General features: G+C 39.1%; 2 protein-coding genes across 4 annotated transcripts in view; both read right to left on the minus strand.

Annotated features, from left to right (window-relative positions):
• Positions 1 to 13,786, minus strand: part of LOC137648750 (retinol dehydrogenase 13-like) — a 1,058,070-nt gene that overhangs the window by 184,741 nt on the left and 859,543 nt on the right. The gene's annotated exons all lie outside the window — the stretch shown is intronic.
• The window catches only part of LOC137648743 (hypoxia up-regulated protein 1-like), a 216,192-nt gene that overhangs the window by 133,223 nt on the left and 69,183 nt on the right, over positions 1 to 13,786 (minus strand). The window contains exon 4 of the mRNA XM_068381825.1: positions 13,033 to 13,183. Coding sequence (XP_068237926.1) covers positions 13,033 to 13,183 — 151 coding nt within the window. The remainder of the gene's footprint in view (positions 1 to 13,032; positions 13,184 to 13,786) is intronic.

Here is a 13,786-nt window from a genome sequence, read left to right on the forward strand (position 1 = left end):
CCCACTAAAAGGTGGGGTCCCTGGAGAATCTGCCCTCTGAAGGAAGATATCTCCCAGTGTCCAGTGGAGAGTCTAAAGGTCTATCTTCGCAGAACTTCAGACTTCGGTGGAGGACAGCTCTTTAAAGGAGAAATATTGGGTTCCGACTTGTCACTTAAACAACTACGGGCGAAGATGACCTACTTCATTCGCAGAGCGGATCCTGACAGTACACTCGCAGGCCACGATCCTAGGAAAGTCGCCTCTTCCTTGAATTTCTTCCAATCAATGGATTTTGAGTCTTCGCTCGTTTACAGGATGGAAGTCATACAGAGTGTTCTTTAAACATTATGCGAAGCAGGTGCAAGAGGTGAAACACTTTGCGGTAGCGGCAGGTAGTGTGCTAAAACCTGCAGCTTAGTGCTGCGAAGAACAGTGAGTTATATGGGACTCTAACTCTAAGGGTGACTGTGTTGACACTAGTGTGCAACATAGTGTAATTTGTATTACCATGGTGACACTACGGACTGTTCTAATATACTGAGGTGATTTTACATAGACTAAACACTTGTGCCACGTGTTTATGACATGAAGTGAATATAAAGACATTCTCAGAAAGACATTACAATTCCTATGGAATCGACATGTGAGGGTGGCAAGTTTTCTTTTCAGGTACCACGTCCATTTCTGTCCATGTTCTAAGTCTAAGTAATTTCTTTGCATCTTTTATTACAGCTTTACATTATAATTTATGTACGCTAATTCTTATTTATTGTTAATAAATAGATTTATTGGTTTTCGTGCGTCTTATTTCGCCCTAACATTATAATAAAATCTGTTTGTGAATATTATTATACCCTCTACTCTGCATGATGTGTTGAACAATAGAATTCTATCGTTCCTACGCTTAAACAAACCCATCTGGCTTGGTATAACTTGTTCCGACACGTGATACATACTCTAGCTATCACCTTGCTCTGAGACCGGCAGGTCCTTCTCGATGCTGGGTGGGTTCCATTTACCATGCAACTTCGAGACTTTCCAGAGTCCAATGGGACTCTTCCCTACAGGGGGGGCAGGAAGCAGTAACATAGTACTGTACATGCGGGTAATGTCATAGGTGTCTCAGGTCATAAGACCTAAGGAATATTGTCTAGAAGTCAAAAGGCACTACTTAGGGGGGAAAAATCAACGATACATTAATGCTCTGGTAAACTTCCATCAGGACAACATGGCTTGAGCCCAAAAAATGGATTTTGAGCGAGGCGAAAAATCTATTTTTGGGTGAGATAGCCATGTCGTCCTGATGGACCCGCCCTTTGTTCTCTATAAGGCCTTGGCAGGCCCCCTCCCGATCTTACTGTATCATGGGAGGCTGGTCTTAACGCTAAAAGGAATGGAGTTGGCGGGCAGAGATGACGTCAGCAAGATGGCGACGAATATGACGTCATTAGAGTGCCCATAACAGTAACGGAGGAGGAGAACTTTGTAACGGCTCCTCCTCTATCTTGCCACTTGTTCCCCCCTAAAAGTGTAAATGCTATGTGGGGTGCAGATAGGTATGTGGCATGCCAAAATACGTCCTGTTATTATGCGATATCCTAAAGGACAACCTTGAGGGTACTCACGCCAGAAGTTAGAATTCTGGAAACCTTTAGTTTAATTCTCTGGGAATATCCACTGTAGTCAAATATACCCTTAGGAAGCTACTAAAGGAACCTACCATCAGGACGACATAGGTATCTCACCAAAAATAGATTTCCGTTTTTCCTCCACCAATAGGATTTCTTCTTCTCTAATCGTGAAATGTAAGTATTCATCTCTCTACCAGCTCTGTTCAAGTCTATTACTTGATTAGTTATGTAATACCCTCGTATACATATTACATTCGACGCCAGTACAGTATTACTCGTTTCATTATCCGATACCTTATAAAATCACTTCATTTTATATACCAATCAAATATCATTTATCATACATTCCATTTTATCTTCATATATTGCTTTTATACATTTTCTTATTACCTTGTCACTCCCAGATTTCACATAAATACTTGCTCTGAAGAAGTTTCCCATTCTGTTCATTCATGTTTACTCTCTAGACTCCCTTGCTTTTCCGTTAACCAATCACGAACCCATACATATGTAAAGTTTGCACAGGGGGGTTAATATTTCCCTACCCCCAACTTCCAACAAGCCCTTTTCAGTGGAAACCTTTGCCAAAGTCCAGGTCTTTCTTAGTACAAGTGTCGTCTTTTGCGTATTTTACGATCCAAGTATTAGAAAATTGTAACGGCTTCAGTAATCCATACTTGAAAGTATTTTGGTGTATTCCAATGTTGATAATTTTCTTAAATCACGTGATGTAATACACCAACTTTTACAGTGTTCCAAGTGGCTAATCAAAGGCAAAACAGTTAAGACACCACAGACTCAGTCACAACACCTCGGTGACCACTAAGTTACGTCGTCACGGTCATAAAAGTAAGTCATTAATTTCTTTTAACTTAATGTGTTAGTTTTATATTTTGTTAGAGTACGAAGCTCAGCATTACCGATTGCCAATGCATACGAGGGTGATGTTTTATCTTCCTGTGATCGTAAGTGAGGAACAAGAACCATTATATTTAACGTTGGTAATGTTATCATAACATTACTAATGTTAGCGTTCGCAGCTCAACATTACCGCTTGCCAGTACATACGAGCTTGATGTTTTATTTTCATGCAAGCGAAGCGAGCTAATTGCGAAACAAGAACTATTATATATAATGTTATCGTAACATGAGTGAAGTGTTATAACAAAGGGCATTATTTTGGGTTTGTGACCTGGGAACTTCTAGGTTAGGTTAGGTTAGGTGGGTTTGTTAGGTTCTGTACCGTTTCTGTACTTTTTTATATATTGTGTAAAGGGTATATGGAAAAATTCTTTAAAATACACACGATAATAATACCGTATCATTGCTAACCTTAGTAATTCCACCATAACGTTGGCAATTCTGTGTATCACCGTAACATTGGTAACGCTGTGTACCATTGGTAACGTTGCTAATGTTACCATTCGCAGTACATACGTGAGTGAAGTGACACCGAATTTGAACAAGTTATTATATTTGAGTATCTTAACAAAATATATAATATAAGACATTATATTTAATCATTTAAACAGAAAATATATGTTTTCCTGTAGAAAATAACGTGATTTAACCGGTTTTCACCTTCATTTCATCCGTAATAACAGCAACCAGTACGGACACTTGAAGTTAGTCGGATTGGTTGTTCTGTTGGTTTGCGGTTGAAATGAAGGTCAAACATATTTTCTGTTCGAAATCAGAACCTGTAATACAGTACAACTTTACCGGCACTTCCCCCCCCCCCCCTATTTTGGGGGGTAGCCGACATCAAACAAATGAAACAAAAAAGGGGACCTCTCCTCTCTACATTCCTCCCAGCTTGACAAGGGACTCAATCGAGTTCGGCTGGTACTGCTAGGGTGCCACAGCCCACCCTCCCCCGTTATCCACCACAGATGATGCTTCATAACGCTGAATCCCCTACTGCTGCTACCTCCGCGGTCATCCAAGGCACCGGAGGAAGCAGCAGGGCCTACAGGAACTGCGTCACAATCGCTCGCCATTCATTCCTATTTCTAGCACGCTCTCTTGCCTCTCTCACATCTATCCTCCTATCACCCAGAGCTTCCTTCACTCCATCCATCCACCCAAACCTTGGCCTTCCTCTTGTACTTCTCCCATCAACTCTTGCATTCATCACCTTCTTTAGCAGATAGCCATTTTCCATTCTCTCAACATGGCCAAACCACCTCAACATATTCAAATCCACTCTAGCTGCTAACTCATTTCTTACACCCGTTCTTACCTTCACTACTTCGTTCCTAACCCTATCTACTCGAGATACACCAGCCATACTCCTTAGACACTTCATCCCAAACACATTCAATTTCTGTCTCTCCGTCACTTTCCTTCCCCACAACTCCGATCCATACATCACAGTTGGTACAATCACTTTCTCATACAGAACTCTCTTTACATTCATGCCCAACCCTCTATTTTTTCTATTACTCCCTTAACTGCCCCAAACACTTTGCATCCTTCATTCACTCTCTGACGTACATCTGCTTCCACTCCACCATTTGCTGCAGCAACAGACCCCAAGTACTTAAACTGATCCACCTCCTCAAGTAACTCTCCATTCAACTTGACATTCAACCTCGCACCACCTTCCCTTCTTGTACATCTCATAACCTACTCCTACTCACATTAACTCTCGGCTTCCTTCTCTCACACACTCTTCCAAATTCTGTCACTAATCGGCCAAGCTTCTCTTCCGCGTCTGCAACCAGTACAGTATCATCCGCAAACAACTGATTTAACTCCCATTATGATCATTCTCGTCTACCAGTTTTAATCCTCGTCCAAGCACTCGAGCATTCACCTCTTTCACCACTCCATCAACATACAAGTTAAACAACCACGGCGACATCACACATCCTTGTCTCAGCCCCACTCTCACCGGAAACCAATCGCTCACTTCATTTCCTATCCTAACACATGCTTTACTACCTTTGTAGAAACTTTTCACTGCTTGCAACTACCTTCCACCAACTCCATATAACTCATCACACTTCACATTGCTTTCCTAACAACTCTATGATACGCTTTCTCCAGATCCATAAATGTAACATACACCACCTTACCTTTGGCTAAATATTTCTAGCATATCTGCCTAACTGTAAAAATCTGATTCATACAACCCCTACCTCTTCTAAACCCACCCAGTACTTCTAAGATTGCATTCTCTGTTTTATCATTAATCCTATTAATCAGTACTCTACCATACACTTTTTCAACTACACTCAACAAACTAATACCTCTTGAATTACAACACTCATGCACATCTCCCTTACCCTTATATAGTGGTACAATATACGCACAAACCCAATCTACTGGTACCATTGACAACATAAAACACACATTAAACAATCTCACCAACCATTCAATTACAGTCACACCCCTTTCCTTCAACATCTCGGCTCTCACACCATCCATACCAGATGCTTTTCCAACTCTCGTTTCATCTAGAGCTCTCCTCGCTTCCTCTCTTGTAATCTCTCTCTCATTCTCATCTCCCATCACCGGCACCTCAACACCTGCAACAGCAATTATATCTGCCTCCCTATTATCCTCAACATTCAGTAAACTTTCAAAATACTCCACCCACATTTTCCTTTCCTCCTCTCCTTTTAACAACCTTCCATTTCCATCTTTCATTGTCTCTTCAATTCTTGAACCAGCCTTCCTTACTCTCTTCACTTCTTACCAAAACTACTTTTTATTCTCTTCATATGAATGACCCAATCCCAAACCCCACCTCAGGTCAGCTGCCCTCTTTGCCTCACTTACCTTGCGCTTTACTTGCAAATTTTTCTCTCTATATCTTTCATACTTCTCTACACTATTACTCTGCAGCCATTCTTTAAAAGCCCTCTTTTCTCTTCCACTTTTACCTTCACTCCTTCATTCCACCATTCACTGCCCTTCCTCATGCTGCCTCAAACAAACTTCTTGCCACACACATCTCTTCCAATCCCATAAAAATTTTCTTTTACTAACTTCCACTCCTCCTCTAAATTACCAGTTTTTCTTACTTTCACTTTGTCATATGCCATTTTCAACCTTTCTTGATATTTACTTTTTACCCCCGATTTTATTAGCTCTTCAACCCTCACTAGCTCTCTTTTACATCCACCTACTCTATTCCCCCAATCTTTTGCCACAACTAATTTTCCTTCCACCAAAAAATGATCAGACATACCGTTAGCCATACCCCTAAACACGTGCACGTCTTTCAATCTTCCAAACATTCTTTTAGTTATCAACACAATCCATTAACACCCTTTCTACCACTCTTCCATTTGCCACTCTCACCCATGTATACTTGATTTTATCTTTCTTTTTGAAAAAGCTAGAACTTATCACCATCTCTTGCTCAACACACACATCTACCAGTCTCTCACCACTCATTTTTACCTGGTATGCCATACTTCCCAAATACACCTTCTACCTCTCGAGCGCCCACTCTAGCATTTGTCACCCACGACAACTACATAATTCCTTCTACCCAGTCCTTCTACACACCTAGTTAATTTCCAGAACTCATTCTGTTCTTCTTCACTTTTCTCACAACCTGGCCCATACACACTGACAAAAGCCCAACATTCCGTACCCAACCTAACCCTTACCCACATTAACCTAGATGATATCTCCTTCCATTCCACTACTTTACCTGTCATCCATTCACTCAGCAATAAAGCCACACCTTTTCTTGCTCTTCCCCTTTCAATCCCCAGACACTCTACCAGACATTTCACCAAACATCACTTCACCTTTCCCTTTTATCTTTGTCTCACACAAAGCCAATATATCCATCCTTCTATTCCTAAACATACTTCCAATCTCACATCTTTTACTCTCTATCATACTACATCCACGCACATTCAAACACCCCAAAACTAGAGTGCGGGGAGCAGTCACTCTCCCCCAGCTCCATCTCTTTGATGTCTCACAGGATTATAATATAGGAGAGGGGGTTCCCAGCCCCTTGTCCCGTCCCTTTTTGTCGTCTCTTACAACACGCAGGGATACGTTGGCGCTATTCTAATTGTTTTTTATGCCCCCACAGCCACAGTGACTCACTAAAATATTCGCATCTCGTTTCGCTGCTTGAAAATTTCATAAGCAGATTCATTCGTGAAAAGAGGTATGACTATTTGTGTTAAATTAATATTTTTTTTATTTTGAGTTCCATTCAAACATGTCACAGATTATACACCCCCGGTCAGTAGCTATTGTACAATCAAGAAAATCGAGGGTCTTTATTCTGTATGTAGTCTGGCCCTAGCCTCTTTTGGGGTATAGAAAATTTGATGAACTGATATTTAATTATGTAAAAGCATATTTTTGTTTGTGGAAGTCACTTGGAGTTGGTTTCCTATATTTAGCATGAATCATTTATCTAGAGTCCTGGGTACCCCATGGAAATGTATGGTACGACAAATTATGACACCAGATGAGAAGGGCACTTCAAGGTTGCGGTCTTTCACATTTTGGTTTAGTGCTTTGCACAATTCTGACCCAAATGAGTTTTCTGTATTATGTGAAAGAAAGCTTTTTTGGGTTTTACATTTCTGGGTTTAGGGTTGTTGTGGCATTAATGGTAATGTCACTGTCTGGTGAACGCCAGAATGGAGTTTGAGTCCGCTCAAACATGTTAGTTCCTTTGGTTGCTGCAACCTTACCATCCTTGTGAGCTAAGGATAGGGGATTTGGGAGAGCCTATAGGTCTACCTGCTGAGTCATCAGCAGCCATTATCTGGCCCTCCCTGGTCCTAACTTGGGTGGAGAGGAGGCTTGGGCATTGATCATATGATATATGGTCAGTCTCTAGGGAATTGTCCTGCTTCCTAGGGCAATGCAACTGTCCCTTGCCTATGCCACTCATGAGCAGCGTTGAAAACAAAATATAGACCATACAGCTAGGTCAACCATACTGTAGAGTGTCTGGCGTGTTTGACGGGGTATTTCACCGATAAAAATGTCTGGTAGTGTCAGTTTCTATTGCATAGAGGTTTGCTACACAGCTTGCAATTAGTGTCGATTCTTTCACTTTTTGGCTGACCTAGTTTAGCTATACAATATGGTCTTTTAGGCTCATCTGGCGGGGATACCCCACCGATGAAAATGTCTAACAATGCCCATTCAAGGCGACTGTAGATCTGTTCAACTCTATGGAGTTGGTATAATATTTTTCCCTTTTTTGGCTGATCTAGGTTAGCTAGAGGGTGTGTCTGGCAGGGGTTACCCTGCTGATGAAATTCTGGCAATGCCAAATCATGACACCTGGGGTTATGCTGGACATTTCCCAATTGGTTTCATTTCTTTTGCACTCCAACTAATTGAGGTCATTTCTTGTGCCTCATTTTGGTAGCTCTGAACACAACCAAAAATGTCTGCCATTGGTAATTCTTGATAATTTGAATCCTAAGGAACATTTTGGTGCAATTTTTTAACCTTTCGATTCACATTTTCCAGGCAATTCTTGTAAGTCCCACAGTCCGGCAGACTTTCATTTCATTGACCCATGATATGCAAACAGTAATGTAAACCAAGAAAAAATCCTTTCGCTTTTCAGATACCCTGACCTCTGCTGGCTCCTGGACTATTACCGAAGAAACACTATGTAATTATGACCACAAGTCCCAATTATGGAAATTAGGTTAGAGTAAGCAACCGGGCAAACAAGTCGGGCATACCGCCCACAAAAGAACGCTTGCCAGCCTTTGAGAACAACAAAGGAAGTAAAATAAGTTAAAACCTCAACAAGTTCATTATTAACTTGGCTGCTAAACGAGTATTGGTGTCATACCGTCATCTTTACTTACTTTACTTTTACTTTGATGGCTGCTTTTCTGTTCCTATACAGCAGGGGAACCCCACTCTCTACGGGACCTCCACTGTTGCTTTTCCTTGTTCGTTCAGAGTATTTAACGTTTCATATCACGCATTGTTCATTTACTCTTAAATGTCACTGTTGTATAAATGATGAAATAGAATCTTCAGTTTCCTCTTGAAAGCCTTAATGTCTTCAATCATTCGGATGTCTCGTGGGAGCTTATTACATAGTCTCGGGGGTGCATATTTGAAGGCTCTGGAGCCTACAGTAGACATATATCTAGGTTCCAATTGTTTGAAGGCATCTGTAACTTTTCTTGTGTTGACACAATTTGTTGGCTACACAATATGTAGCAATTCTCTTAAGTATTTTGGACGACTGGTTCTGATAACTTGGTGAGTTATTGTACATACTTTAAATTCAATTCTCGCTTTTATCGGCAGCCAGTGAAAATCAATTAGTATAGGGGTGATTCTTTCTCTAGGTGGGACACCTTTTATTAGTTCTGCTCCTCTGTTTATTATGTTTTGTAATTTCTTAAGTTACACTTTTGGTAAATTGCAATAGAGTTGCAGTTGTCAATCCTGGTAATAACACAGTTTATCACGTTTCTTTACAGAATTTTCATCCAGGTACTTTTCATAAACGCAATATTTCTTAGATTATACCCAGCAGTTTTTATTACTTTATTTATTTAGGATTGAGAGACGGGGTACAGTCAAGAAATACACCTAGATCTCGAACTTTACTAGATATCGGCACCGAGTCATCATTTATGTTCATTTGAATATCACCAAAGTTTCTCAGGCTGTTTCTCTTACCCACCACCATGAATTCAGTTTTGTTCTAATTTAATTCTAATTGTTTAAATGTCATCCATTCTCTAACACAATCAATGATTCAGTTTAGAGTTTCATTAGTGTCATCTGTATAATTTATGGAGAAGTAAAATTGTGTCATCCGCAAATAGTTTGAACTTCTCACCATGCCTTTGTAGTATTTTCGATAGGCCAATAGCATAGATGCAGAATAAGATTAGGTCAAGGACTCCCAACTCCACAAAAAACAGCCACCCACTCTCTGTAATTTCCCTTGAACTAAGAATTACTTTCCATGGCTGTTATGAGCAAAGAATTACATTCCTTCTGTTTTCAGTGTTGAAGCTTTACTGCTGAGCAGTGAATACTTTCTGGTTCCATAAACAAGCAGGTGAGCTGACTCAATAAGCAAAAACTTATTACAATTTGGAAGGAGGATGTCTTGACACAGCGGCTGCAATGAAGAAAATTAAAGAATGGGAAATTTCTACCCTGCTACTCACCATTAACTACTAGATTGTCTCATTACTTTACATGGGCTATGAATCTTTTGATGTCTCACAGGATTATAATACAGGAGAGGGGGTTCCCAGCCCCCTCGTCCCGTCCCTTTTAGTCACCTCTTACGACACGCGGGGATATGTTGGCGCCATTCTAATTGTTTTTATGGCCCCGCAGCCACAGGGGGCATAAAGGTGAAGAGAGGTGAATGCTCGAGTGTTTGGACGAGGATTGAAACTGGTAGACGAGAATGATCATGAATGGGAGGTAAATCAGTTGTTGTTTGCGGAAGATACTGTACTGGTTGCAGACGCGGAAGAGAAGCTTGGCCGATAGTGACAGAATTTGGAAGGGTGTGTGAGAGAAGGAAGTTGAGAGTTAATGTGGGTAAGAGTAAGGTTATGAGATGTACGAGAAGGGAAGGTGGTGCGAGGTTGAATGTAATGTTGAATTGAGAGTTACTTGAGGAGGTGGATCAGTTTAAGTACTTGGGGTCTGTTGTTGCAGAAAATGGTGGAGTGGAAGCAGATGTACGTCAGAGAGTGAATGAAGGATGCAAAGTGTGGGGGGCAGTTAAGGGAGTAATAAAAAATAGAGGGTTGGGCATGAATGTAAGGAGAGTTCTGTATGAGAGTGATTGTACCAACTGTGATGTATGGATCGGAGTTGTGGGGAATGAAAGTGATGGAGAGACAGAAATTGAATGTGTTTGGGATGAAGTGTCTAAGGAGTATGGCTGGTGTATCTCGAGTAGATAGGGTTAGGAACGAAGTAGTGAGGTTGAGAACGGGTATAAGAAAGGAGTTAGCAGCTAGAGTGGATAAGAATGTGTTGAGGTGGTTTGGCCATGTTGAGAGAATGGAAAATGGCTGTCTGCTAAAGAAGGTGATGAATACAAGAGATGATGAGAGAAGTACAAGAGAAAGGCCAAGGTTTGGGTGGATGGATGGAGGGAAGAAAGCTCTGGGTGATAGGATAGATGTGAGAGAGGCAAGAGAGCGTGCTAGAAATAGGAATGAATGGTGAGCGATTGTGACGCAGTTCCGGTAGGCCCTGCTGCTTCCTCCGGTGCCTTGGATGACCGCAGAGGTAGCAGCAGTAGGGGATTCAGCGTTATGAAGCTTCATCTGTGGTGGATAACGGGGGAGGGTGGGCTGTGGCACCTTAGCAGTACCAACCAAACTCGGTTGAGTCCCTTGTCAAGCTGGGAGGAACGTAGAGAGGAGAGGTCCCCTTTTTTGTTTCATTTGTTTGATGTCCCCTACCCCCCAAAAATTGGGGGAAGTCCTTGGTATATGTATGTATGTATGAATCTTTGGAGAGGAAATAAAATTTAAAATTTTTTGATAAAATTTTGGGATTATTGTCGATAAAATGAGCTTCTGAAGAAGCAGCAGTATGATCATCAGGAGAGGTTTAGAAACTATATTTACTGCTCCACTAATGGAAAGGGTTGCAATTTTATAGTACACCAGCTCTGCATTAAGAAGTTATTTTAATGCAAAGACAGTATAACCTTGCAATAACAGTCACTGTTACAATGGATTTCACATACAATGGACTAAATCCTGATAACCAGAGTAGTGTTCGGTTGATAAAGGCCACCGTAAGAAGTAGTATATTGTTATGAGATATTTATACTTATTCATTGTATATTCATGCACTTTAAAGGTAATAAAAGCAATTTCTCCTTATTCATCCTTGGCATGTCTTCAATAACAAATAGCTTATTTGAGGAATAATTCTGTATCAATGAAAACAGCTTTTTCTTCTATGCAAGCCCATCTGAGAAAATGTACACACACTCAGCTGATTTAAGCTACTGCTCTCGAGGGTATACGCACATGTAAATAAGAAAATAATAATAATATATGTTAAGATGATGTTATTACAAATGTTTTTTCTACATACAATGTCCAAATAGAAAAGCTATCGTTTTACTTTCTTTCATGACCAAACATAACAAACCAATGCAATTACACACATGAATAAATAATGACACTAACAGCTTTTAGTAAATTGCATGAGAAAAGCAGTACTTTATAATATAACTGTACTGGTATTTGTGCAATATTTATTGTTTTGAATGAGTTTGGAAATTACAAGAGCAAGCCAATCTGAGAAAAGGCAAACATTGTAAGCCAATTCAAGCAACTTCTATCTAGGATATGTGCATATATAAATAAAAAAGTACATTTAATGTAATTTCCAAAATTATTCAAACCTTCTTATAATAAAAGTACAGTTTTCATAGTTTACTTACTAAGAGCTACCAGTGCCGTTAGTTCGTTCGTTATGATTGGCGATGAAACGATATAGATTCAGCCTTTTCTTCTTTTTTTTTAATTTCTAAACATACAGTAAGTAAAACAAAACTTGACATATACAGATAGTTTTGTAATTTAGTAACTGTTTTATACTACAGATTTAAAATACATTAATTGAAAGCTATCACTTTTTTACCTTTTCTTAACAAAAGGTTATCCTACACTGCATATATATACAAAATTTATATTTGTTTACTGATTAATTTTACGATTTTGTTTGATTTTAATAGTAGGTAAAGTAGTAGTACAGTATTAGTACTTCCCACATTACTCACTAGTGTTTTCTGGTATTGTATTGAGCAGCTTTTTATTCACCCTATGATTGAAATGGTCCTTGTTTATGGGAGTTTCATTTAATTTACATTCCTAAATTACGTCAACCAAGGGTGAAAACAAGTGTGTTAATGTCAGCTGCTCATTTTGATTACCATAGATATTAAGCATATATAGTAGGCCTGTAACCTATACAATTTTGATATGATTTTGTTTGAGTTTATGCTTTGAGAAACATTTTTGAAACAACGAACTACCAGCTATACCAGACAGTCCTTCCCCATATAAGTGTTATTGTGAAGTTCAACTGTAATTGAATTTACAAATGGGGGCTTTCAAGATAATCTTATTATGTACTCACACTTACTATTAATTCCTGGCCATGTCAAAATCTATATACAGTAAGTAACTCAACTTCTACCCCAAAGCTAAAACTATTTCCTTGTAAAATTCAATAGTCTGATGCTTATCACACATTTAGTTTAAACAATATAAAAATCGTTTTGGCACAATACAAGAGATATTTCTAGAATCCAGACAGTGAATATGTAAGAGTCAAAGGTCATCTACACAACCAAAATAAACTCACAGTATAACCAGTATAATTAGCAGAAATACAATAACCATAAATGAAATTAGAAGATAATTAAAAGAAAAAACCTTACCTGAAAAAAGCTTACTTATTGTGCTACCAAGCTTAGATAATGTCGATTCTTCCTCCTTGGGTTTATTTGCCTCAACTAAAATACTCTTCTCAAAAACTACCTCCATTGTACCCAATGTAAGGACACCAGAGTCATCCATATTGAAGTGAGCCTGTTCAAAGAGTGAAATTACAACTAAAATGCAAGTAAAAATTTCTATTAAAAAATCTGAACCAGTACAGCTTAGATACTTAATGATAAAATACAACCATACAACTAAATGAAATTCTTTTCTATGTATTATGACAAAAATTGTCATGACCCATATAATTAGATCCACACATCTAAGCAAATAAGTAGCATATCGCATTCAGAATTCAATCAGCAAGTGTTGAAAAGGCAAACAAAACCGTAGTGTCTTAGAGAAAAACAAATTTCAATACTCATCTGCGAGTTGCCATTCTAATCTATCTCTCCCCTATATTCCATCCCCACTGAGAAGCTTGATAGAGATATAGCACCATCTGCTAGCATGAGTAACACAAGAGTAATTTCTTAAGTTTTATAGGCCTCTATATGCATTAAAATTCTCATCAAAAATAATTAAAGATTCAAATAAAACAAATAATGGTCATTATTTTCAAATAACAGATAGTACAATTGATGTTACAGTATACAAGATGAGATATAGGTGACTCACATCCAAGTATTGAAATGATAAATTTTATCATTAAAATTCTGTTTATTGCAATGAATCCTAACTGCAAGTCTACAT

Source organism: Palaemon carinicauda, chromosome 1 (genome assembly GCF_036898095.1).
Source record: "Palaemon carinicauda isolate YSFRI2023 chromosome 1, ASM3689809v2, whole genome shotgun sequence".
NCBI lineage: Eukaryota > Metazoa > Arthropoda > Malacostraca > Decapoda > Palaemonidae > Palaemon > Palaemon carinicauda.